The sequence below is a fragment of the Zalophus californianus genome, chromosome 1 (assembly GCF_009762305.2).
Source record: "Zalophus californianus isolate mZalCal1 chromosome 1, mZalCal1.pri.v2, whole genome shotgun sequence".
Lineage (NCBI taxonomy): Eukaryota > Metazoa > Chordata > Mammalia > Carnivora > Otariidae > Zalophus > Zalophus californianus.
The window spans coordinates 190,629,162-190,653,007 of NC_045595.1; the positions used below are offsets into that span (position 1 = coordinate 190,629,162).

Consider the following 23,846-nt stretch of genomic DNA (forward strand, 5'->3'; position numbering starts at 1 on the left):
GAACAGACACAATATCTTTGCTAATACTTAAATTTCTGATCCAGGAGTAATCAAAATAATACATTTATATTAGCAACTGTTAAAAAGTAATAGAGATATATGTTTCCTTTGTAATACATACTCTCATGCAATTATAGGAATCCCCAATATATTTCATTCAAAGTTTAAAAACTTCTGTCAGTGAAGATATTGATATTTTGTTCTTTGTAAATGATTCATTTTGACCCCACATATCCTCCAGGAAACTATTTAGTTAAGATTCACAACCAGAATGAAAAACCTCCTGTGTCTATAACCATATAATGATGCTTGGGTAGATGGTGAATTGGAACACAAGTTCCATCATTCAGGGCATTTGGATTCATCACTTGTGGAAACAAGGTCAAGTTACCAATCTCTTTAGCTTACTCTTTACTAAATTCGTGAGCCTATAAAACAATTCCTAAGAATTACCAAGTTCGGTAGTGAAAGCAAATGACTTCCTAGGGCCTCACCTGTATGGACTTACTATTGAACTAAAATCAACATTAAAGTAGGAATCTGGAAACATCGCCACTTACCCAGTGCTTTACTTGAAGTGAGAATAAATAAACAACTGTCAGTTTCAATGTTTTGTTGACCATTCTTCAAAAAACATTATTCCTTCTACAGCTTACCTTCCTCCAAGCCTCTTTATGTCTCAAAGTTTCCCATGTTGAAAGAATTTTTGTTAGAATACAAGATATAATGTATTATAAAAACAATAATATATATATAAAGTGCAGGAAGTCTCTGGTTAATAATCCTCAGGATTATTTACATAATGGATGATAAAACTCACATCCTCCCTTTGCTCTTTATAGGAATTTGTTTTCCTGATGAGGTTGACATCACTCGAATGAGACTTAAAGCTGGGGAGTTCACATTCTGAATGAACAGCATTTTAGGAAGTAAAGGAAGTTGAAAACTCTCAATTAAAATTGCAAGAAATTATGGGGCATTTCTGACACTCTGAATGGGACCTCAACACATTTTCCAATGGTAAAATACCTATATGTGGTGGTTAGGTACTAGATTGGCATTGATATACAATGTAACTCTCCCAGTCTACTAGAAATTAAATGCCCATTATAGATTACACCAAGATCTAATCACTGCATTAATGTTATTTCTAGTGGAAAATATGTCTTTGGTTAAAAAAATAAGCATTTTGAAATAAATTTTGAAAATCTGGGTATAGCATGAAGACTATATGATTATTAATCAGCTAAAAAGAAGGGCCCCTTATAAAGAAAGTAATCAATTACCTTTGATTTTGATGAACCAGGAACAGTTGAGATAATTGCCAAATGCTGAGGGTATGTGTGGATGTTGACTTTTTCACTTTATACAAAATTTTTAGAATGGATTAGAAAATCACTCCCCATCAGGACAGAAGGAAAATGATAATAATTTATAGTTGAACAACTTTGGGCATTTAGATAGCTAGATATTTCTATTTTATATGCACATATATTTATATGTAATGAATAATTTATTTCTTTAACAAATGTTTATTTAATACCTATATTTTGAGACAATAAGTCTGAATGTTAGCAATGCAGTAAAGGATAAAATAGGCATAGTTCCTATATTTATAGACTTTATGGTTTAATATGACAAGACAAACTAGTAAATAGTATAGTGCTATACGTGATAAAATAACCATCCATGATCTAATATGGTTAAATCTCTCAAATCATGAATACCAAAGGATCAGAATGCTGAATTAGAGTTGACTATACAACTTAAAAGAAGCAGATTATTACTACTCTTCCCTTCTATTTTAAACTTCATTACTTTTGAGATTAATGGGAAGGTAAAAAATGAATATGGTGAACTTGTATATTTGATATAATATATTATGACAGACTGGAACTATAATAAATTTTAGGTGCATCATTAATATGGAATTATCACTTTCATTATGCTTCTTCAAAAAAAATCTTGACATTTTGCATACCCTTTCTCATAGTAATTATACTGCTACAGATTTTCCAAAGGAATTATTGTGGAAATGTTGCAAAGATATAGCAAAAGCATGTTCTCTAAGGACCCTTGTGATCAGTTATATATATATTGTGATATAGCATAACATAGAATATTTCATTTTCTTGAATAATTTATAGAAAATATTTAATGACATGAGAAATGCTCATGTGTAAGTAGGCTATAAAACAGCATAATGTAATATTTTGTATGATTTTATAATACAGTATTTCTACATACTTAGTTTATATCATTTTTATAAGAAGGTTATCAACGGTGGTTGTTTTTGAGAATGGTGTTAATCAAGATTTTTATTTTCTTCCTTTTGCTCACATGTATTTTCTAAATTTATAACTTCCATAAATATTAAATGTCTTAATAAACCCGGTTTGATACCAATAAAATAGTTTGAGAATCTCTTAAAACAGAGCTGAGTAGAATTACTTACCCTAGTCCCAGCAGCTGACAGACGTCATCTGAAATCTGGGTGGTCCAGTTGTGAGCACAAGCTATACGCCATTCGCTCAGGATTCTGAACTGCACCAAACCATTGTTGTTCATTGTGCCATTGAAAAGACGCACTAAAGAGATTCGATCACACACAGGGTCATTTTGACCTAAGTTGTTAAAAGTAAATAATGGGCTCTAAACTACATGTTTTGGGGTGCCTGGGTGGCTCAGATGGTTAAGCATCTGACTCTTGATTTCAGCTCAGGTCATGATTTCAGGGTCCTGAGATTGAACCCTACCAGGCTCTGTGCTGGGGTGGAGCCTGCTTAAGATTCTTTCTCCCCCCTTTCCTGTGCCCCTCCCCCTTCCTTGTTCTCTCTCTCTCTCTCTCTCTCTCTCTCAATCAATCAAAAAAATAGTAAAGTACATGTGTAATGTTCTTAACATTTAGAGTTTAGAGATTGATAGTAATTTTTCTTAAAAGTATTAGAAGGCCTAAGTTGGAGAAATACAAATTTGGTAGACTTAACATTGCTCTTTTGTATATCTATAAAAATGGAAAAGGCAGAGATATGGAAGTTTACTGCATATCAGTACAGCAAATAAACAGAAAATAAAGTTATTTGTGAGGAGCGTGTCTTACAAGCTTAATCTCTAAAAGAAGGAAAATTCAAGTTCAGAAACAACTTTAAGCACTTTTCCCCCCTACTTTCTTCTCTAGAAACTATTTTCTTTGGCCTTGTTCTTTTGCTGTTTGGTATCTTCTTCCCTGCCATTTTACAAGTATGTTGGATATAGTATAAATGCTATGAGTGGCCAGGTAGGGACTGGGCCAAGCTAAGCGAGTTTATCAAACAGATGAAACATCAGCAATGATAGTTTTACCACAAACACCATACTATAATTCTGTAAGTTAATGTTATTGTTTACATTTTTTCCCTATTCTGAGCAAGGTAAGAGCACTGACTTTAGAATTAGACAGACTTAAGTTGAAAAGGCAACTCTAGCCCTTACTAGGTGTGGGATCTTTGGCAGCCACTTAACTTCTCCAAGCCTCAGGTTTCTCATGGCTAAAAAGAGCTAATTCTTATTACGTTAAGATTGTTTTACAGTGCTCAGTTATAGCACATAATAAGTAGCATTAAATATTTGTTTAGAAATAAAAGCAAGACATAGAAAAAGGAGCCATTGTTCATTATGTTATAGAGATCTGGAAGTGGTCTAGGCTGAGGACTCAACAAAGCAGGAGTAGTTATTGAAGAAGCAAGAATGCAAGGGGGCAAGTCTAACATAGTTTAAGTAAACATGAGGGTGTGTCCATATGCAGGCAGTGAGCAGGGCATCATAGTCATTAAGGGCGGTGCTAGAGGGCCTGGTGCAGGCCATTGTCTCTCTGTGGTATTTTATGGTTTCTACGTGAATATGGGTTGTCCTAGACTTAAAGTTACTAAACTTACATTTAAATAGACAAAAAACGAGGCTAGAGTGACAAAAGGGTTTTCCTAAAAATAGAACATACCGCAATGTGCTTCATCTGAGCCATCCTTGCAGTGTAGAAGACCATCACAGAGATTCACCAGTGGGACACACTCTCCATTTTTACACTGAAAATGGTCTTCTTTGCAGTGCTCTATGGAAAGAGAATATTATAGGGTGAAGAGGTGACAAATAGATGATCCTGTAGTATCATCCCATTTCTGCCTCTTCACACATGAGCCTTTTACCCCAGTGCATGGTTGAGCTAGATTTAATATCAAGTAAGACTATATACACTGAGTTGCTCAGGATACCTCTGCAATGGTAGTGTCAAAGCCAGAGAGGTGGCTTGAGAAAAGTGTGGATAAACCCTTAGGCATCTTCTTTGCAGCAGAGCACAGAGCAGTTCTAAGAGATGGCCAAGAGGTTTGGGATACACCCCTCCCTCACAAACTCTGTTAGTTTCTTCAATAAACTCGTCCACCCCAAATGAACATACAAGCAACAACCACTGGAATGTTACACAAGCATAAAAAGATCTATTGATTTCACCACACAAACGATACACCCAAACCTATACTATAGAGAAATGTGGAAGTTGTCCTTTGGCGGGACCAAAGTTGGACCAGGCTGGAAACAGTGAGATCATTTAAAGCATGGGTCACTTGGGGAAAACTAGTCACAAAGAAATGGAAACTCTGCATTAGCAGTAATTTGTTAGGAGCTTAAAGTTGGAGCTCCAAACAAGTAAATCAGGGTTGGAGTCAAGGGGATGTGATTGGCATATGAAGAAACAAAAGGAAAATGAAGAGACTGAACAAGGAAGGAACTGAGTGGTTCTGGAGGTAGTTGCTCGTTTCTAGAATTTGAGTCATGCAAAAATGGGCCTACTGGAAATATTCATTGTTTGAGGAAAGTGGATACTGCTGTTTCCTGGAACAGTTTGATCTTATAGGGTTTTGTGCAGGGACAGAGGGGTTTGCTCCCTCAACATGTTTTTGTTTTGTTTTGTTTTGTTTTGTTTTTTTATTTCTAATTGTAGCTTGGGAGGGATAGCTACATGGCAGTATTAGGATCTGGGTTGAGGGCCACACGGGATTTGGCTTCCCTGAGAAGGGAAATTGTAGTTGGGTGTGTAGAGGCTTGAGGTTTCTTCCCCTACATGATGCATGAATGATCATAATGGGGAAACAAAAGTCCTTGATAAAAATAAGGAAGAGGGAAACCTATATTTTGAAAGCTATTATGGATATCACTCATAAACTATTATATTGTTTTCAAGGAGGCACAATTCATGTTAAAGTGGTTTCAAAACTGAACTGTACTAATCTCCATATGGACTTTCTCAATTTATGATTATCAAATGTAATGGCACTTGAAAGGAATCATTCCTGTTGTTTTAAATCTAGGTTGTAGCCCCAAATCTGAGAGTACTGATCAATACTGTTACACTCTAAAAAGAGGTACTAAATGTAGCCATACTACACTTACTAAAAAAAATCTAAAAATTGGTCTAGCAACAATCAATACTCATCACCTATTTCCAGATATATATATATCATATTATATATATATATATGATATATATATATAAAGAGGATAAGAGTTTTTTCTAAAAAAAGACTGTGTAATGACCTTGAGGAAGAGTGTTTTCAAGTGAGAGAGGGGAAGATGGTCCCATCTAGCACACCAAGTAAAGGAAGCTCCAAGACAACAATTCATATTGAGTTGCCTTAAAGGAGGAAGGTCATCAATCACACCCCACCTGAATTTTTTTTTACACCGAAGAATCTCGAGGGCTGGTGCTTCCATGGGATTAATGCTGGAGCTTTCAGATTTTTTTTCAACTCCTGTGTGTATGTGTGTGTGTGTGTGTGTGTGTGTGTGTGTATGTGTATGTAACTAAATTTAACATGCTTATTCTGTTTTGTTCTTTTTTTTTTTTTAAAGATTTTATTTATTTATTTGACAGAGAGAGACACAGTGAGAGAGGGAACACAAGCAGAAGAAGAAGCAGGCTTCCCGCTGATGCGGGCCTTGATCCCAGGAACCTGGGATCATGACCTGAGCCGAAGGCAGATCCTTAACGACTGAGCCACCCAGGAGCCCCATATTCTGTTCTGTTCTATTCTGAATTTTATTCTATTTTATTTTATTCCATTCCATAATAAGAAATGCTAGTCAAACCAAATAAGTTGATTTCACAATCAGCTTTTTGAAAAATATCAGACTAAACTGAAGTATAGTGAATAACTTCACAGGAAGTGGTGACTTTAGTTTCTTAGTTTGTGGGCAGATAGCTGTACAAATAAAGATTTATGTTCACTTCCTGTGTAATGAATAATGAATTCAAAGTCGGAAGTTAGGCTGGAACTTCCCTTGATGGTAGTTAGGGGCCAGGAGAGAGGGTGGCAGTGGAAACAACTTGCATTTTCTCCATGTGGGAAAAGTGCATGAGTTTCCTTTTGACCAATGGACCCTGGATAACTGAGTGACAGCTGACTCCAACACAAAGTGGAGAGATAGAAGCTGGGGTGAGGGGTGGATTAGGAGCTGAGTAGGGCTATAGGAGATTGTCTAGGAAGAGTACCACTCATGCCAACAGTGCAGTAGTCCTGGGGTGGGGGTGGGAGAAGAATGCTCCAAATAACCCACAGTTCTGTTCTACAAAAGAGTTAGCATTTGGCCAGGAGCCACTATTAGCCAAAAGAAAAATACAGTGGTGACAGAATTTTCCTGTTTGCCTCTCCTCGGACACTAGAGCTATTGGATGATGGAAGGGAAAGAAGGTGGAAAATGAGTCAAAGGCAATATTTCTACTCTCCTCTACCTTAAGTTGTCAGGCTAAGTTTTGTACCCAGGACTGGGAGATAAGAGAAACTTTGCACTAGATGATATTAAAGTTTTGATGAGGTATTTGACAGTACATCTTAATATTTAGAAGTGAGTCTTAATTACCCAGTTAAGAAAATTTAATACCTAACGTAACTGGGAGAGTGAAGAGATCTGCCCGAAATATCCAGGGGCCTAAGGGAGATTTGAAATAAAGTAGGTGGAGAAAAAGAAAGCTTTTTCTGTTTACACTCTTGTTGAGTCCATTCTTTAAACTGAATATACAGTTTACTAACTGAAATATCCATACACCTTGTTTCTTCATCTTTACATGCCTGGCATAAAGTGGGAAATCAGTAGTATCTGTTAAACATTAAGTGAGTTAATTTATGTTAAATGAGCAATATGCCTTAAAGATCAGTATGAACCCTAGTAACAGAGTTGACATAATATAAAACAACCTTTAAAAAGTATGATTTCAAAGAAATAAATTTTTTTAAATTGGACAATTGATTGGCTAATGGTGACTCTACTGATTTACAAAACAGAAATTGATTCTACGAATTATGAAGATAAAATATGCTTGTTTGTATTTGAATGTGGCTAAAACAAGCTCTGGAATCTTACGACCTTAGTTTGAGCTGCAATTTAGTCATTTTCTTTATGTTTATTTTCAACCTTTAGCAAATAAATTACTTTTTCTGAGCCTTAGTTTCTTTGACTGTCCAATGGGAATAAATACTATTATGTTTTAGGTGTAATCTGAGAGCCAGGTTAAAAAAATATATTTGGTACACCAACATGAATATGTTGAATGCTAATGAATAATATCTTTTTTTAAAGAAACACATTTTTTTAAGATTTTATTTATTTGTCAGAGTGAGAGAGGGAGAAAGTGCACAAGCAGGGGAAGTGGCAGGCAGAGGGAGAAACAGGCTCCCCGCCGAGCAAGGAGCCGGACGCGGGACTCAATCCTAGGACTCTGGGATCATGACCTGAGCTGAAGGCAGATGCTTAATTGACTGAGCCACCCAGGCATCCCATGAATGATATTCTTAACAGCAAAAAGAGTAACACTTAGAAAGCATTCCTTTCACTGATATTTTAAGTTAACATTCTTACTTCCATGTTCCAGTTGTGCTATGTTCCCCTCAGATAACCATCTAAACAACAAGAAAACATTCTTAATCTTTTCCTCTGGGTCTCTTAAAATAATAACTGGAGCTGTTTGTAATTTATTTTTAACTTTGGAATATTCTATACTTTGCAACCCAAATCTAAGTCACATTAATAAAAAAAAATTTTAAGGAAGACATGGTTGGCCTGATTGTTTCTACAAATCTTTACCCCAATGAGAGAAGTAGGTTACATATATCAACTATAACACCGTTAGGGATGTTCTTATAAATGTAATTATCAATTTGTTTCACAAACACATAGTTTTTAACCAGATTAGTGTGATGATAAATGGGTGAAGACAATTTCATATTCTACAGGCAAGCATTAATATTTTAACTGACTTTATATTTTATCTCTTCACTATTAATTTTCCTTTAAAAAGCAAGAAGGCTTAAAACTAGGTATGCATGTGTTTGTATTTGTATATTCTATTTTAATTCTATACTTTGATATATATTATATTTATTTAAAAAGTTGACAGCCTAATTACATATCCATGATTAAATATCTTTATAGAGAATACTAGTCACCATGAGTTATTTTTAAATTATCTCATTACTTTGTTTTCCTAGCTTGTTAAAACCATTATGTAAAAATGAGTTCTCAGTGCCAAGAATTTAATCATAGATAAGTTAATTGATAATTTTACTCTTTTACTAGTGTTATCAGGCTATATTTATTTAGTAAAACACATACTTGCTGAATGGAAATTTAAATTTCTGAATGAAAGTATGAGTGAATACATATATAAAGATCTGAAGATTGTAATTTATTTTTGTGCTGTGGCCTGAAGCTGTTGAGGTTATACCCTACAAATCTAGAAAAGAAAATAACTTGCTTCTATAAAATGGATGCATTCAATGAAAAAATGCTGAATGGGGCAAAATGATCTTTTGTTCCTTAACTGAGTAGAAATGATAAATTCTGAAGAAAGGGTGAATAAACTCTTCCAAAATTTTCCTTACATGCATGAACTGGATTCTGATTCTTTGCAACATAGAGCAGTTCAGCTTCATTAAGAAGTCTTTAACCCAGAAGTGTAGCTCTCTGTGGCCTCTGAAATCTTACTTCCGATCATTTTATGCTCATAGTGAGAGGGAAGAAGAAATATTGCTAAGAATTGAATTTTCCCATCTTCTTTTTATGAAGTCTCCAGTAGCCCTGCCTCATTTAGTCAACATATGCTTGGCTTTAAATGGAACTGAATTGATCTCTAAGGCACATGCCACACAATCTGGGGAGGGCTCTAAACCCCTAAATGTAATCAGCTGCCACTTCCACAGTTGCCTGATAAGCACAATTGAATTCCAAATTAAGACCCTGAGTATCAGAAAAGAGCAATGAGGGGACGTTTATGGGAGACAGATCTTAATAAATCTATATTTCATATGCTCTAGTTTAATTTACAAGGAATGCTAAAAATAGGATAAGGAAAGGAGATACAAAAATATGCTATACAATTGTTTTATATTTCAGTTGAATGCATTGGAAGGTGCCCTTAAAATATCACAGAAGACAAATGAAGCACATAAATGCTGAAGATTTGTGATATCCCTTTTATACTTCTTTCTAAAATGATCCTCAAAGCAGGGCACCATATAAACAGATAAGTGTGCTCAATCTCTCTTTCCATTACCAGCTTGATTATCTTCCACTGCCAATTCCCTGTCTCTATAATTGCTTTTCAGTCTTTTGGTGTAAAAATCCCACTGGGAGAAGACTGTGCTGATGACGGCTCATTCACTCCATTTTCTACTCCACAGCAATACCTGTCCCGTGTCCAGGAGGGTTGGGAAACCACATTCCCAGAGTATTCACCACATAGTGATGGTCATGGAAGCCTCCATTCCAGGTTCAATCAGGAATTCTCTCTAAATGATTTATTTCTTGAATAATAAAATCATAGTAGTTGCAATCTAGCAAATGGGTAAACACATATGAACAACCTCTACAGCAAAAACTTGGGATCTATTTCGTGTTAGAAGTAATAGATTGTGCTCTTTAGGCTTTTACCTTGAATAGAATTGCTTTTTCAAAATCCTTGGTGTTGTATTTATCTCATAAAAATCTACTAAAAACCAGAAACTAATATTTTTGTTGGAAGAGATTTATTGTTGTATTCCTTTTTGTGATCTATTCTTTCCACCTCTTTCCTTTGTTCTCATTTAAGTTTTTTAAAAAGACCTACATTTCTCTAAAATTTTGTGTCAAAATGGTTTCTTTTTTGCAGATGGTAGGATGACCAATAATTATTCCAATTGTTTGGATTTATGAAAAAAATCCATTTGCCTATTGGTTAGAGTTAGTTTTTTATCTCATTAGTTCAGTTAGTTTTATAATTCATCTTCATTTCTTTACGAATATACTTTTTTCTTATTTTTATGTATTTATGTATGTATGTATGTATGTATTTATTTTCTTTCCATTTCTAAGAGTTTGGCTTTTTTAGATTCCACCTATGTGATATTATGTAGTATTTGTCTTCCTCTGACTTATTTCTCTTAGCCTAATAGCCTCAAGGTTTATCCATGTTGCCACAAATGACAGGATTTCCTTCTTTCTCATGGACGAATAGTATTCCATTGACTATAATATACCACATCACCTTTATCCATTTATCTGTAGATTGGCATTGAAGTTGTTTCTATATCTTGGCTATTGTAAATAACACTGCAGTGAACATGGAAGTACAGAAATCTCTTCGAGATTCTGATTTCATTTCTTCTGGATTCACACCCAGAAGTGGGATTGCTGGATTATATGGTAGTTCTAATTTTAAATTTTGTGGAACCTTCGTAATGTTTTCCATATTGGCTGTACCAGTTTGCATTCCCATCAATAGTATACGAGGGTTCCCTTTACCCCACATCCTCACCAACACTTGTTATTTATTACTTGTCTTTTCAACAATAGCCATTGTAACAGGCATGAGTTGATATCTCATTGTGTTTTGGATTTGCATTGCCCTGATGATGAGTGATGTTGAACACCTTTTCATGTACTTTTTGGTCATTTCTATATCTTTTTTGGAAAAAAAATTATTCAGTTCTTCTCCTTTTTTTAAAAATTCAGATTGTTTTTTAATTTTTTAAATTTAATTCCTGTATAGTTAACATAGATTGTTGTATTAGTTTCAGATGTAAAATATAGTGATTTAAAACAAATAATACTTTTTTCAAAAGCCCTTTTCATGACATCATTCTTGGAAAAAATTTGGGAAGTCCTCTTTTCCAGCAGGTAGGTATTAGGTATTTTCTTACACTACTTTAAGATACTTTGAAGAATTAATTCTTTTGCATTCAAATAATAGATGACAGATGCCATATAGATGATATTGATGCCCATACATTTAATTCTCCACAAAATCTTAGAAATATCACTATATTGTCTTTAAGTATTCATCATGAAATTAGTAATATATAAAGCTGATCTGATTTTTTTAAAAGATTTATTTATTTATTTGAGAGAGAGAGGAGGGGGAGGGAGAGAGAGAATCTCCAGCAGATTCCCTGCTGAGTGTGGAGCCCAACACTGGGCTGTGATCAGAAACAAGTCAGATGTTTAACCTATTGAGTGACCCAGGTTCCCCAAAGATGATCTGATTTTTAACACATTTGGAAAATTATTATATTTATTCTGTTTAGGAATTTGTCAAAAATTTTCCTCTTAAAACTTAAAAATTTAAATAAGAAATTTTATAACACTGATTATTGCTTATTAATTTTTTATAGACAGCAGTAAGACATTGTGATTTTTAGGCATTTAATCAGATCCAGAAAATATATATAATTTTTCCCCCTTTATACCTTTCACTGGTAGTTTTGACTGGTTCTTTTCATTTGGGAATGCTTATTATTTTCAAATTGTGGCTTGGTGTTTTTTTTTCCTTCATGCCCATTGCAGATTCTCACATTTTTCCATCTCTTTATCTATTGTTTTTGCATTCTTGATCATGCTTCTGTGCAGCAATTTTTGTAGAAATGTGGATATTTTGGTGCCAGAGTATTTGAATAGGTATGCTATCAACCAAAAAACTGTGCCTTTTATGCCATTAACAAAGACCTCTAATAAAATCAGAAAGAATAATTTGGTTGTGGTAGAGTTTCAGCAGGAGATTCCTCTGCCTGAAAATGACCACGGTTTTCCAAATATCCTAAGGGGCAACTGATTTGTAGTATCATTTTTGGGGGGCAGGTGTTCAACAAGATATCAGAAGCTAAAGTTAAATATTAATTTTTAATAAAAAATTAGAAGTCATAATATTAGGTATAAAAATAATGCTGAAGCCACTTTGTGTCTTCTATTATCAACCAAAATTCTTTATTATGTCATTTACTTTCTATGTAACTGTAAGAACCAATTAGGTTTTATCAACAATATACATCCAAAGTCTTTTTTATCTTAGAAGAACTAAATATTATATATCAAATTTTTCTCATCCATGTCCATTATTGATCTACATTTTAAAGGTATCATCAGAAAACCAAATGATTAACTTAAGTTAAATCAAATGTTGAATGAAATTAAAATTAAAATAATAGTTACACCACAAAGAGAAAAAACTGGAATAAAATATTGGCAGACAAACATGGATATTATAGTATAATCAGTAGCAACAAAATTTCCAAGAAACAGAATCAGTAGCTTGATTCAAAAATGATAGTCTCTTTCCATAATTTGGCTATCATTGATAATGCTTCTATAAACATCAGGCACAAATGTCCTTTGACTGATGAATGGATAAAGAAGTTGTGGTATTTGTATGTGTGTGTGTGTGTGTGTGTGTGTGTGTGTGTGTGTGTGTAACAGAATATTACTCAGCCGTAAAAAAGAATGAAATCTTGCCATTTGCAATGATGTGCATGGAGCTAGAGAGTATTATGTGAAGTGAAATAAGTCAGTCAGACAAAGACAAATACCATATGATTTCACTCATATGAGGAATTTAAGAAACAAAACAGATGAACATATGGGAGGGGGTGAAAAGGGGAGAGAGGGAAGCAAACCATAGAGATTCTTAGGGATAGAGACCAAACCGAGGGGTGATGGAGGGAGATGAGTGGGAGATGGGTTAGATGGGTGATGGGAATTAAGGGGGGCACTTGTGATGAGCACTGGGTGTTATACGTAAGGGATGAATCAATGAACTGTACACCTGAAACTAATATTACACTGTATATTAACTCGAATTTAAATGAAAACTTGAAACTGAAAACAAAAGCAAAACAAAATGGTAGTCTTAAAATTGTCTTGATTAATATTTTTCAAAGCAGTGATATGTTCTTTCCTAAGTTAGTTCCTAACTATATATACAGTAAATATATATATTATATATTCATACAAATATATATTTATAAACACATACTTACATAAATATATGACATCTACTGCTACTTTCATGTCACTATATTTTTTAACTCCTTTGAAAAATAATTATAAATATGATTTTAAAATAAAGTTTTAATTTATAAAGTAAAAATAATTTTAAATCACGTCATTTTCTACATTTTCTCCTTTGTTATGTACTGTATTTTAAGATAAAATCTAATTCTCAGTAGATCTCAAAGATTTTATTCCTATTTTTTATACCATATATTGATCATAGCTCTTAATATTTTATTTGCTTATTTCACTAATTGAATATTTTGATTGATACATGTCACTGTTGCTTATAAGTCACAAGTAGCTGTTTCTAAAACTAATCATGAAATCCAGAAGGGCAGGTTAGTTGCTTGGGCTACCGCTTACTTCTACCTAAGTAGGTTGCATAATACTTGTGGTTTATTTTCATGGCCAGAGGTTAGACAAGTTACAGATCAACTTTGCAGTAAAGCAGAAGGAAAGCATACAACTTTGAGAGATAGAGTCAGAAGTATAGGCTAGTTGTGAGTGGAGGAACAGATATTTGTACAGCTGGATCTGAGATAACAGGCCAGATGAAGATCAATGCTTTGACCCTACCACCTTCCTAGATATTCTAGCCGAGGACAAACTGACCACACCGTCTTCTAGGGAAAGGAAAGACATATAAAGGAAGTGACATGTATTCTGTCTTCCTGACATATTTGTACCAAGAGAGAATCAAGGGAGGGGCAGTAGTATAAGAAAAATCATTGTCCAAGTGATCACAAATTCTCTGTAGATTGTCAAATGCAAAGAGTTATATCATACCCTCTAACTACATGTATAGAGATACAGATATATCCATGATGAGTGGGCAGGCAATTTTTTTCCTGCTGATTATGTTATAGTATAATAAAAAATATAGGGTGAGAAGGTTGTGCATGCCAGGAGTACCAGCATCAAATTCCTTCACCCTTCATGGCAGCAGTTCTATACTGGCTGTCTTTAAGAATTTAATGATGTTAATTTTTTAATTGGATGTTGTTGGAATCCAAACAACTCACTTTCTTGACTCCCTGCTGGTCTCTGAAAATGCTTTTGGCAAATGGAACTTGACATATCGTCCTCCTTCTTCATAGTGCCAAGTAACCTGCTTTTTAACATTTAAAATGGCCGTCTTAAGTGAACAAAATTCACAACTTTACACCCCATAGAAGAGCAAATAAACCTGCTGAAAATGATGTGGATTCCTGCTTTGAACTGACTTAGGCCAGTGGTTATGCAGATGTAAAGGAGGGAAGAAAATCTCTGATAAGATGACAAAGAATGAGTATATTCGAATGCAGTCACTGAAGTTGCTAATAGGCTTTGAAATACTATATGCCTTTATCATTCTGCTCCAAAAGTTACAATGCAACGGGTAATCCCAAGTGCACATACCTGGAATCCCCAGGTAGTAGCCAGTAGTGAAGTTTGCTTTAAATCCCCCTTTTGCCAACAGCTTGTCAGTGATGAAAAGCACAGTCATTCTACTGGTGGTCGAGAACACGTCCTTCACTGGGCCAGGCCCTGTGTACACAGCTGTCCCAAATGAAAACAAGATAATCACTGAAATGGTTCTTTGAATCTAGAAGAAAAATATACCTGTTCTTTCAGTTCCATCCTCCAGAGGGATGCAACACGCAGCATGGCTGCTCTGGAAGTGACCACACGTGCATAACTGTGTACTTCCTTTTAGATTTTGGACACTGCTTCTAGGAAAGACAACTTCTCTATTGATCTTTTCCAGTATTGTTTGGGGTTTCTGTGGCTCTATAATTTAATGATGAATTTCTCATAATGGCTTAGCACCACTACTCTTCAAAGCTCATGTTATTCCCAGGAAAAAAAAGATTATATGACTGCTTTTAGAGACCTTTATAAAACAATGGAGATTATAGCTCCCCTTAGTAAATTTTTGTCCAAATTCATTTGATATTTTTTGTGAGTTGAATCATCAACCTAAGCCGAAGCATTGGATTAATTAGAGATAGATAATATAAACCTAAGTGGTGGTTTTTAAAATGTTTTCCACTAAGTGCTGGGCTTTGGGAGTTTCATAAATAATGAAATATTCTCTACTACACAATAAAGGCTTAGGCTAATTAAAAAATATGTTCTTACACACACACACACACACATTTAGAGAGGGAGCGGGGGAGGGGTAGAGGGAGAGACTCTTAAGCATGATCCACGTCCAGTGCAGAGCCCAGTGCAGGGCTCGATCTAATAACCTTGAGATCATGACCTGAGCTCAAATCAAAAGTTGGATGCTTAACTGACTGAGCCGCCTAGGCACCCATCACATTATTAGATATGTTATATATTAGAATCCCTGAAAGTGACTATGTTTCAAAAGAACTTCTTGCCTACAATTTCAAAACTATGATTCTGAGATCCTCTGGAATTCTTATTTACTTTTCAATGATTAATGTAAATATTAAGAGGTGAAATGATGAAAATGAATTCTTCTTAGATCATGAGAACACTGAAATTTTCATTAGGACAATATGAACTAAAAATGGGAAAACAACTCAAAATGTGTTCATAACTATGTATATAAAAATCAAATTTAAATTTCCTCAGTTCTTATTAACACTAGCCTCCCAGGCCCACCGAGATTTTCATTGTTGATGTCTTCTGTGTGTGCTCTCAAAATCCTCTTCTAGGAAGCCTGAACTTTAGAATTTTGTGGGATTTTGCTGAAGAAACTTGTGTAAGTAGTGATGGATTATATCACTGGGAACTCTCTCCCCCACCCTGCCCCTGTACTGCTATAGAAAGCTCCCTCTGGTCTTCCACCATTGGTTGTCACATTCATGAGATTGCATCCTGATTGCATAGCTACCTGGCCAGATTTTGTAGGAAATGATTAATATGAGTCCAAAGCACCGTTTGATAAAACACTTTTACTTGTGAAGTGTGTTGTTTCATGCACTCCAGTTGACCCTATAAGCATTTTCATAATTTAATGTATTATTTATCAAGAGACACTGTCTTAACCCTCCTACACTGTTGGTGGGAATGCAAGCTGGTGCAACCCCTCTGGAAAACAGTATGGAGGTTCCTCAAACAGTTAAAATTAGAGCTACCATTCGATCCAGCAATTGCACTACTGGGTATTTACCCCAAAGATACAAATGTAGAGACCCGAAGGGGTACGTGCACCCCAATGTTTATAGCAGCAATGTCCACAATAGCCAAACTGTGGAAAGAGCCAAGATGTCCATCGACAGATGAATGGATAAAGAAGAGGTGGTATATATACACAATGGAATATTATGCAGCCATCAAAAGGAATGAGATCTTGCCATTTGCAACGACGTGGATGGAACTGGAGTGTGTTATGCTGAGTGAAATAAGTCAATCAGAGAAAGAGATGTATCCTATGACCTCACTGATATGAGGAATTCTTAATCTCAGGAACAAACTGAGGGTTGCTGGAGTGGTCGGGGGTTGGAGGGATGGGGTGGCTGGGTGATGGACATTGGGGAAGATATGTGCTACGGTGAGCGCTGTGAATTGTGTAAGACTGTTGAATCACAGATCTGTACTTCTGAAACAAATAACGCAACATATTTTAAGAAAAAAGAAAAAGAAGAAGATAGCAGGAGAGGAAGAATGAAGGGGAGTAAGTCAGAGGGGGAGACGAACCAGGAGAGATGATGGACTCTGAAAAACAAACTGAGGTTTCTGGAGGGGAGGAGGGTGGGGGGATGGGTTAGCCTGGTGATGGGTATTGAGGAGGGCACATTCTGCATGGAGCACTGGGTGTTATGAACAAACAATGAATCATGGAACAGTACACCAAAACAAATTATGTAATATATGGTGATTAACATAACAATAAAAAATTAAAAAAACTCGTAGTAGTTAAATAGGATATTAGCTATTACATTAGATTGATAGATCTTTATTATGTTACCGTGTATTTTATGACTTACATACAAGAATTTCCTCTAGGATAGTACACTTTCCCCCCATGTTTATTTAAAAAAATTATTAATCAGTAGAAGATAGGGAAAAATCAACTTTGGTCAATATTTGAATCATTCTCAGATACTTATATAGAAGCAGCTAGTGCTAGAGACACAGACAATCAGAGTAATAATGAAATGTAAATAAAAAATCATAAAAAAATTTTGCATAAAACACAATTTGTTCCTTTAGTTTGAAGTGAAACAAAACTGGATTTAATAGCTATTTTTGGAAATATGATGTACACATAAGGCATATTAAATTGAGTAATATATGTCTTTTAGCTCTTAGTCTCCAAGGGGTATTGCTTGCTGTAGTAAATTAATATAGCTGGTAGAAACTGTTCACGCAAAAATATTAATTCTGGTTTGCCAAGAATGCTCAAGAAGAATATTACTCTGTTATTATTGCAAATACTCTCATTTTGGAAGCTCCACATAAAATCTGACATGTTATTCTGCTGTTATAATTTCATTTTGCTGGTTGTGAAAGAGTGATTACAGTTATTGGGAAATGCTCTCGCCATCAATCCAATGTCTTGAGCCATACAACTTTCACAGTATTTAAACTGCAGACTTACCTAAGAGCAAAGAGTCATCTCCTCTTCCATCTCTGATTTCCACTACATCTGCAATATTTTCTAAGTCGAATTCTTGAAAATGAAGTTGTATATTCTTTCCCTCTTGTGCATTTAAATTCCAAACACCTTAAAAGTAATACATGACAACAGTTTAGAACACGGTTCCTTTGATTTCCCTCAAAAGCTTCACTCTCTTGAGAATTTCAAATTTCTCTGAATTTTCACATGAACCTCTCATGTCCCTCCACGGCATCCTGGCTTTTCCCTTACTGTTACAATAGCCTGGGCATTTGTAAAGCCTGACAACTTATCTACCTCTTCATCTAGATGGCACTATGTTTGTTTCTTCTTTTCTCATTTCAGTGCCTAAAAAATAAAGTGCCCAATAAATATTTAATAAATCAATAAATTTAATAAATTTCTTTAAATTGTTCTTTTAATATCCCCCTGACTTCCAGAATGTTTAGATCATTACGTTGTACAAATGATAGGTTTAAAAGATGTCTTCAGTGTGAAATAGAGATGGTAATCTCTGGTTCCCCATACAAGTCAAATGAGATTCATGGCTGTTTGTTTTTTTGGATCAGATAAGTCCCTGGAATTGTGGCTCTATTCTCCTATGAAAGTGTTACTTCCTTATCTCTGGGTCATTTGAAGAAAGAAAAGTTGACATTTTCTAACAACACATTTTTCACTGTTGTTAGGGCATTTCTTTCACTGGTAGATTTCCCCATTTAGATTGGTGTTGCTATCTTAGGTGCAGCCATGGGAGGAACAAGTCTGTTTCCCAGACCTACTGAAGAGGAACATTTGTAGGCTGGGCTGGGGAATTCGCATTTTTAATACAATTTCTAGGCTGTACTGTTCCTCCAGTTAAGAATATTGACCAAGAGATAGGCTCTGTGCAGTTTTATCAAACTAGTCCCTCAGACTTAAGATTTTTTAGTAAATCCTCATTATTTCATCTTTTTAAAAAAGATTTATTTATTTGTTTTAGAGAGAGAAAGAGAGAGAGTGTGCAAGTGGGGGGAGGGGCAGAGAGAATATGAGAGAATCCTCAAGCAGACTCCCCACTGAGTGCGGAGCCTGACATGAGGCTCAACCTCATGACCCTGTGATCATGACCTGAGCCGAAATCAAGAGTCGGACACTTAACTGACTGAGCCACACAGGTGCCCCTATTTCATCTTTTATACTGAGATTCTAACTACATTACTCTAGCTGCATGATTTATTGACACTAATCTATATTTACAAAAGGTGTGGATGTCACAACTGACCCTTTACTTTTTATACTTTCCTCTGACTTTATGGAATTGCAAACTTGTTTTCTATAGTATAGACATTGTACGTACAATCAAGAAGAGTCATTAAGGGAGCAGTACCTGGAGTAAGGTACTTTCACACTCTGGTTTTGTTCAATTTTTAAATTTAAGAATTATAATAATAACACCTGCTTCAAAGAATTATTGTAAGAATTGAACTGTAATAATATAATAAGCACTACACAGTGTCTAGCACAAAATAAATGCTAAATAAATTAGTAAATATTACTGTTGTTGTTGTTATCATTATATTATGCAATCTCCTAGACAGTAGGTGTACTCAGGTTTGGCAAGTTTATAATCCACTTTGCTGTGTCAAAGGGGGAATCTAGCCTTGACATATACATCTGTTTTTCATGGCTTGGGGAGAAAATGACTCACAGAAAGCCTGGTTAGGGTAGCTGTTTGGAAAGTTCATGGAAGTGAATGTTGTATTTGGCTCCCACAGTTCAAAAGGTCCTCCACAGTCCGCTGAAAAGGAGAAAAGGAAAACAATGAAAAATCATTAGTAACACAAAGCTAATTTCAGAGAGATAATATTATATGTCAGCAAATTCCCAATTATATTTCTTGGAATACTGGTTTTGAGAGAGAGAATTTATAGTTTGTGTAAAAGCAAACCTTGCAACTTAAGTAAGGGAAAACTGTAGGTTAACAGGTCTCTTTACTTCTTTTTTGAGAAGAACTTCTCAAAACCTTAAATACTGTTAAGTTCTTTGAATCTCCAAGAAGGCATAATCGTATGCAGCATTTCCCAAAATTATTTGGGCAGGAATAAATTTGCTGAACATCTTTTATACATAGGCTTTATGAAATAAGGTACCAACTCCCTGCTATAGAAAATAATGAATCTTGATAATGGAAAAAATCTTATATTTGACATTCTCTTATGAGAAGGGTGAGTAAATCACTCATTCTGCTTTCTTATGTTTTTCTCTTTTTGTTTTCCTACTTTTTTCTCCCCCCCTTTTTTTTCAGTAGAGAGGGAGCGCCATCATCTTGTATACTGAGATGTCTTACTGTTAAGAAAGGGAGACAAACTGAAACTCCTCTTGCTAAATAATTGCTCAAGACTGGTCTGTTATTTAACATTGTCCAGGAGTCAGGTTGGGAAAAATTTTATTAGACAAAATTCTAGTTAAAACTAAGATGATTTAAGTTGGCAGATTAACTTCATGAAATTTTTAACCTATTGTATATTTATCTTCCTGCTTACTCGAAAAAAATTCTAAAGTAATATAAAAACTCATCATCTATTTAAAGGATCCTAATTCTATTCTTATTTGTATTGACATGTTATGTTTAAAATCAAAAGAATAAAAGTAACCTAATTGTAAGAACATAGGGAACTGAGGTAAGTATATATTTTTTTCTATTTAAAGGGAGATAATGCTGAAGTTATTTACTCCAGTAAGATAGAAATCAGATTATAAGAGAGAATTAAATGTCTCTACACCTACAACAATGCCTTCAGTCATACCCTCTTCTTGGGTCTCTCTTTACATGGCTTCTGCCTCACTTATGTAGATCTTTTCAATTCATGTGCTTCTTCCAAATTTGTCCGTAATAAGCATCTTAAATTTGGGCTTCATCATGTATATAAATGGACAGAGAGAAGCGTTTGTTGTGGTTCAATGGTAGGGCTGCTACCCCATCCTGTCCTGTAAGGTGGTGGAGCCTGGTGTATCTCTCACGGTCTCTGGGGCAGGCTGGTCCAGACCCAGATGAACTTAGCAAGAATAAAAAAAACCTCTTGTCTCATCTGGGGAGAGGACATGGTATATAAAAGGTAGATGTTTTGGAGCTGGTGGGTTAATATCGTCACCCTGAATTTGCTATTTGTCTTTTTGAGAGTTGGTTTTCTCAGGTATGAAAGAGATATGTATTAGAGATTTTCAGGGTTGTTATAAAAAAATCAGACATAATTATGAAAAGTGCCTACACATTCCCTGGCATATTCAGTATTCAGATTTTCAATACACACTTGTGGATTTGGTAATTACTTTTATTATTTCAATTTTAAATGGACAATATAAGCATCGGAGGCATTCAGTTACTTGCTAATGCCATGCACATCCATTTACTGTCAAAGTCAAGACTTCAGTTGAGTTCGTCTCAAGTTTCTCCCTCAATACGTCTTCCTATTAGGTTAATTAAACTCTGCGTCATTTCCACCGTCTGGTGTAAGCCATAGACAGGGTTTAGGCTGTGTCTCAGTAAGTGCCACTTGAAGGTATGTGACATACACTTGTTAGGTAGAGACAAAGAGAAGGAAGGCAGAAGGGAACAAAAAGCAAAGTACTAACAAGTAAGGTCAATGATGGATAGATTTAGAAGGCAGCAGGCACTATACATAGGGTGCTAAAGAAGGTATTTGAACCAAAGAAACAGTGATAAGGGGGAAGAATGGCAGGTTCTCCACTGGAAAGGGTGAAGGTAAGGCCAGAGAACTGTATGATCTTATCTCTGAGGTCAATATTCTTCTTGATTACATGAGTAATTGCCTGGGAAAGATTTCTGAAGAAGTATCTACTACAATCCCTCAACTCCCACTTACACACAACTCATTTAATTTTAGTAACTCTTAGTGCCATGAAATGCTCCCTTCAAGTCTCTGGGAAATTAACGGGGAAGTATAAAAACTCTGCAGGGGCAAAATTAACATTGCAGATTGCAGATTGGAGAAAATCAGTTCTTCTATTTCACTAGTTTAGATATGGCCAGTGTGGCCAGTGGATTTGTTTTCATTTTGTTGTTGTTGATTTTTAAGCCATCATTCTTATTTTCTCTTCAAGGAATGGGAAAATCTCAAAACTGTCTTCTCCTAATAAATAGCTGACATTTTGGAGAATGTATTGAATTTTCACAGAATTGAACACAACAGTACGTCATATTATATATAGATGAGTAAGTAGGACTTTAATAAATACACACCTAGGACAAAAATGTTGTCAAATGTAATTATTAAGCCTGTCAAGACAGTTCACTTAGCATTTCTCCACTAAATAGAAGTCTTAGAAAATTCATTCTTCTGAAATACTTAAGAATTACTTTGTTGAAACGAATCTCAGATATAATTTCATGTCAAATAACTGACCAGTAAGATATCTCTGATCCTTGGCCTGATAAGATATATCAGTTACGCTCTGTATATAAACAGTGGTAACAAATTGGAAAAAGCACTTTCAGCCATTCTAAATATGAAGACACATTTATTTTAATGGTGGTATTGCTTTAGTAGAGATACAGCATATGCTTCTTAATAGAGGGGCCAAAGACTCATAAAATGTACTTCTGGGTACCACAGTCATACTGTATCATTAGATAAATGCTCTCCACCCAGAGAATGAGAGTTAAATAGTCTGTCTGGTACTGGGAACTCTATTCACTTAGAGTAGTGAAACTTTTTCATTTTTCTTTTTCTTGAAGCTGTTCTCAAAGATTTGTATTCTGGTGAATTCCTTACTATGCCAGCAGGGATTTTCACTACATAACAGTATGTAAATAGCATGCAGTATTTTGCAAAGTGGTTGTCAAGGACAGATATTTTCTCTGAGGCATGTCATTTTTAATCCATGCTTAAGCCTCTGACGTTCATGAGATATGTGTTAATATGAGGTGAAAAAGAGAAGAGCCCAGCTCCCACTTACAAAAAGAGGGTTCAAATAAAAGGTATTTGTGACAAAACAATAGATGTACCTTGAGAAATAGTATCTTACATTGATGCTTGAATATTGTTAAAATCAGCATTATTTTTCATCATCATACTAATAGATAAGTCCTACACTATTACAGATAACATTTTAAAAAATTCAGATTGTAGTATAAAATGGAATATCCCATGAAAATTTTGTGTTCAGTTTATCAAAATTTATGTTCCATTCACAGGTTCTAGTGACCAGCCATGATACTAATATTTACCTTAAATTTATGACAACGATGTTCAAATTTTCATTCCTTATACTCTACATTTTATTTGTAATGAATAGCAATCTAGCCAATGAACAGGCTATTAGTTTTAAAGGTAAAAAGATAAAAAGGAAGAGACAAAAACATACTGACACAGGAGCATATGAGTGCACTTAAAATGGAATTTTCTAGGGATTTAAATATCAAGTCACACTTAATGATACATAAGGCAAGCAGCTCTGCAAGAATATAGCCATCATATAAGACAAGTAGATAGGTACCGATTCATTTCTATACGAAGAACTAAAGTTAGATTATTTAGCTCAAAATATAATGTCCTGTCTGTGAAATTATCCAAATTAACATTGATTTTGTCTTTGGAAATGGAAAATGGCCTAAATAATGGCCAAATAGAGAAAAATTGTGGAAATAAAGAGTGACTTAAAATATCTAGAACTATAGTTTGTATTTTTTTTCTTAAATATTTTTAACAGCCACAGAAATAAGTTAGGGGCCTGAAGTGTGGATTCCTTTTTATATATACCTATTCTATTTAGTAGGTATCTTGCCATCAATCACCCAAATTGTGTTGCAAATTAACATAATATTTGTGTAAATGGAATGTTTACTTTTTAAAAGTGTTCTCGATACAATCTCCACATTTAAATTATTTGTGTTAATGCCATAGGGCAACAACTGTAGAGCTAATGCAGCAGTAAGTGATCGAAG

At 34.9% G+C, this 23,846-nt stretch overlaps 1 protein-coding gene across 1 annotated transcript in view; it reads right to left on the minus strand.

The window, feature by feature from the left end:
- Positions 1-23,846, minus strand: part of TMPRSS15 (transmembrane serine protease 15) — a 112,413-nt gene that overhangs the window by 35,158 nt on the left and 53,409 nt on the right. Inside the window, exons 15-19 of the mRNA XM_027581781.2 lie at positions 19,590-19,679; positions 17,885-18,010; positions 14,728-14,868; positions 3,977-4,087; positions 2,456-2,588 (exon numbers count right to left, since the gene is read on the minus strand). Coding sequence (XP_027437582.1) covers positions 2,456-2,588; positions 3,977-4,087; positions 14,728-14,868; positions 17,885-18,010; positions 19,590-19,679 — 601 coding nt within the window. The remainder of the gene's footprint in view (positions 1-2,455; positions 2,589-3,976; positions 4,088-14,727; positions 14,869-17,884; positions 18,011-19,589; positions 19,680-23,846) is intronic.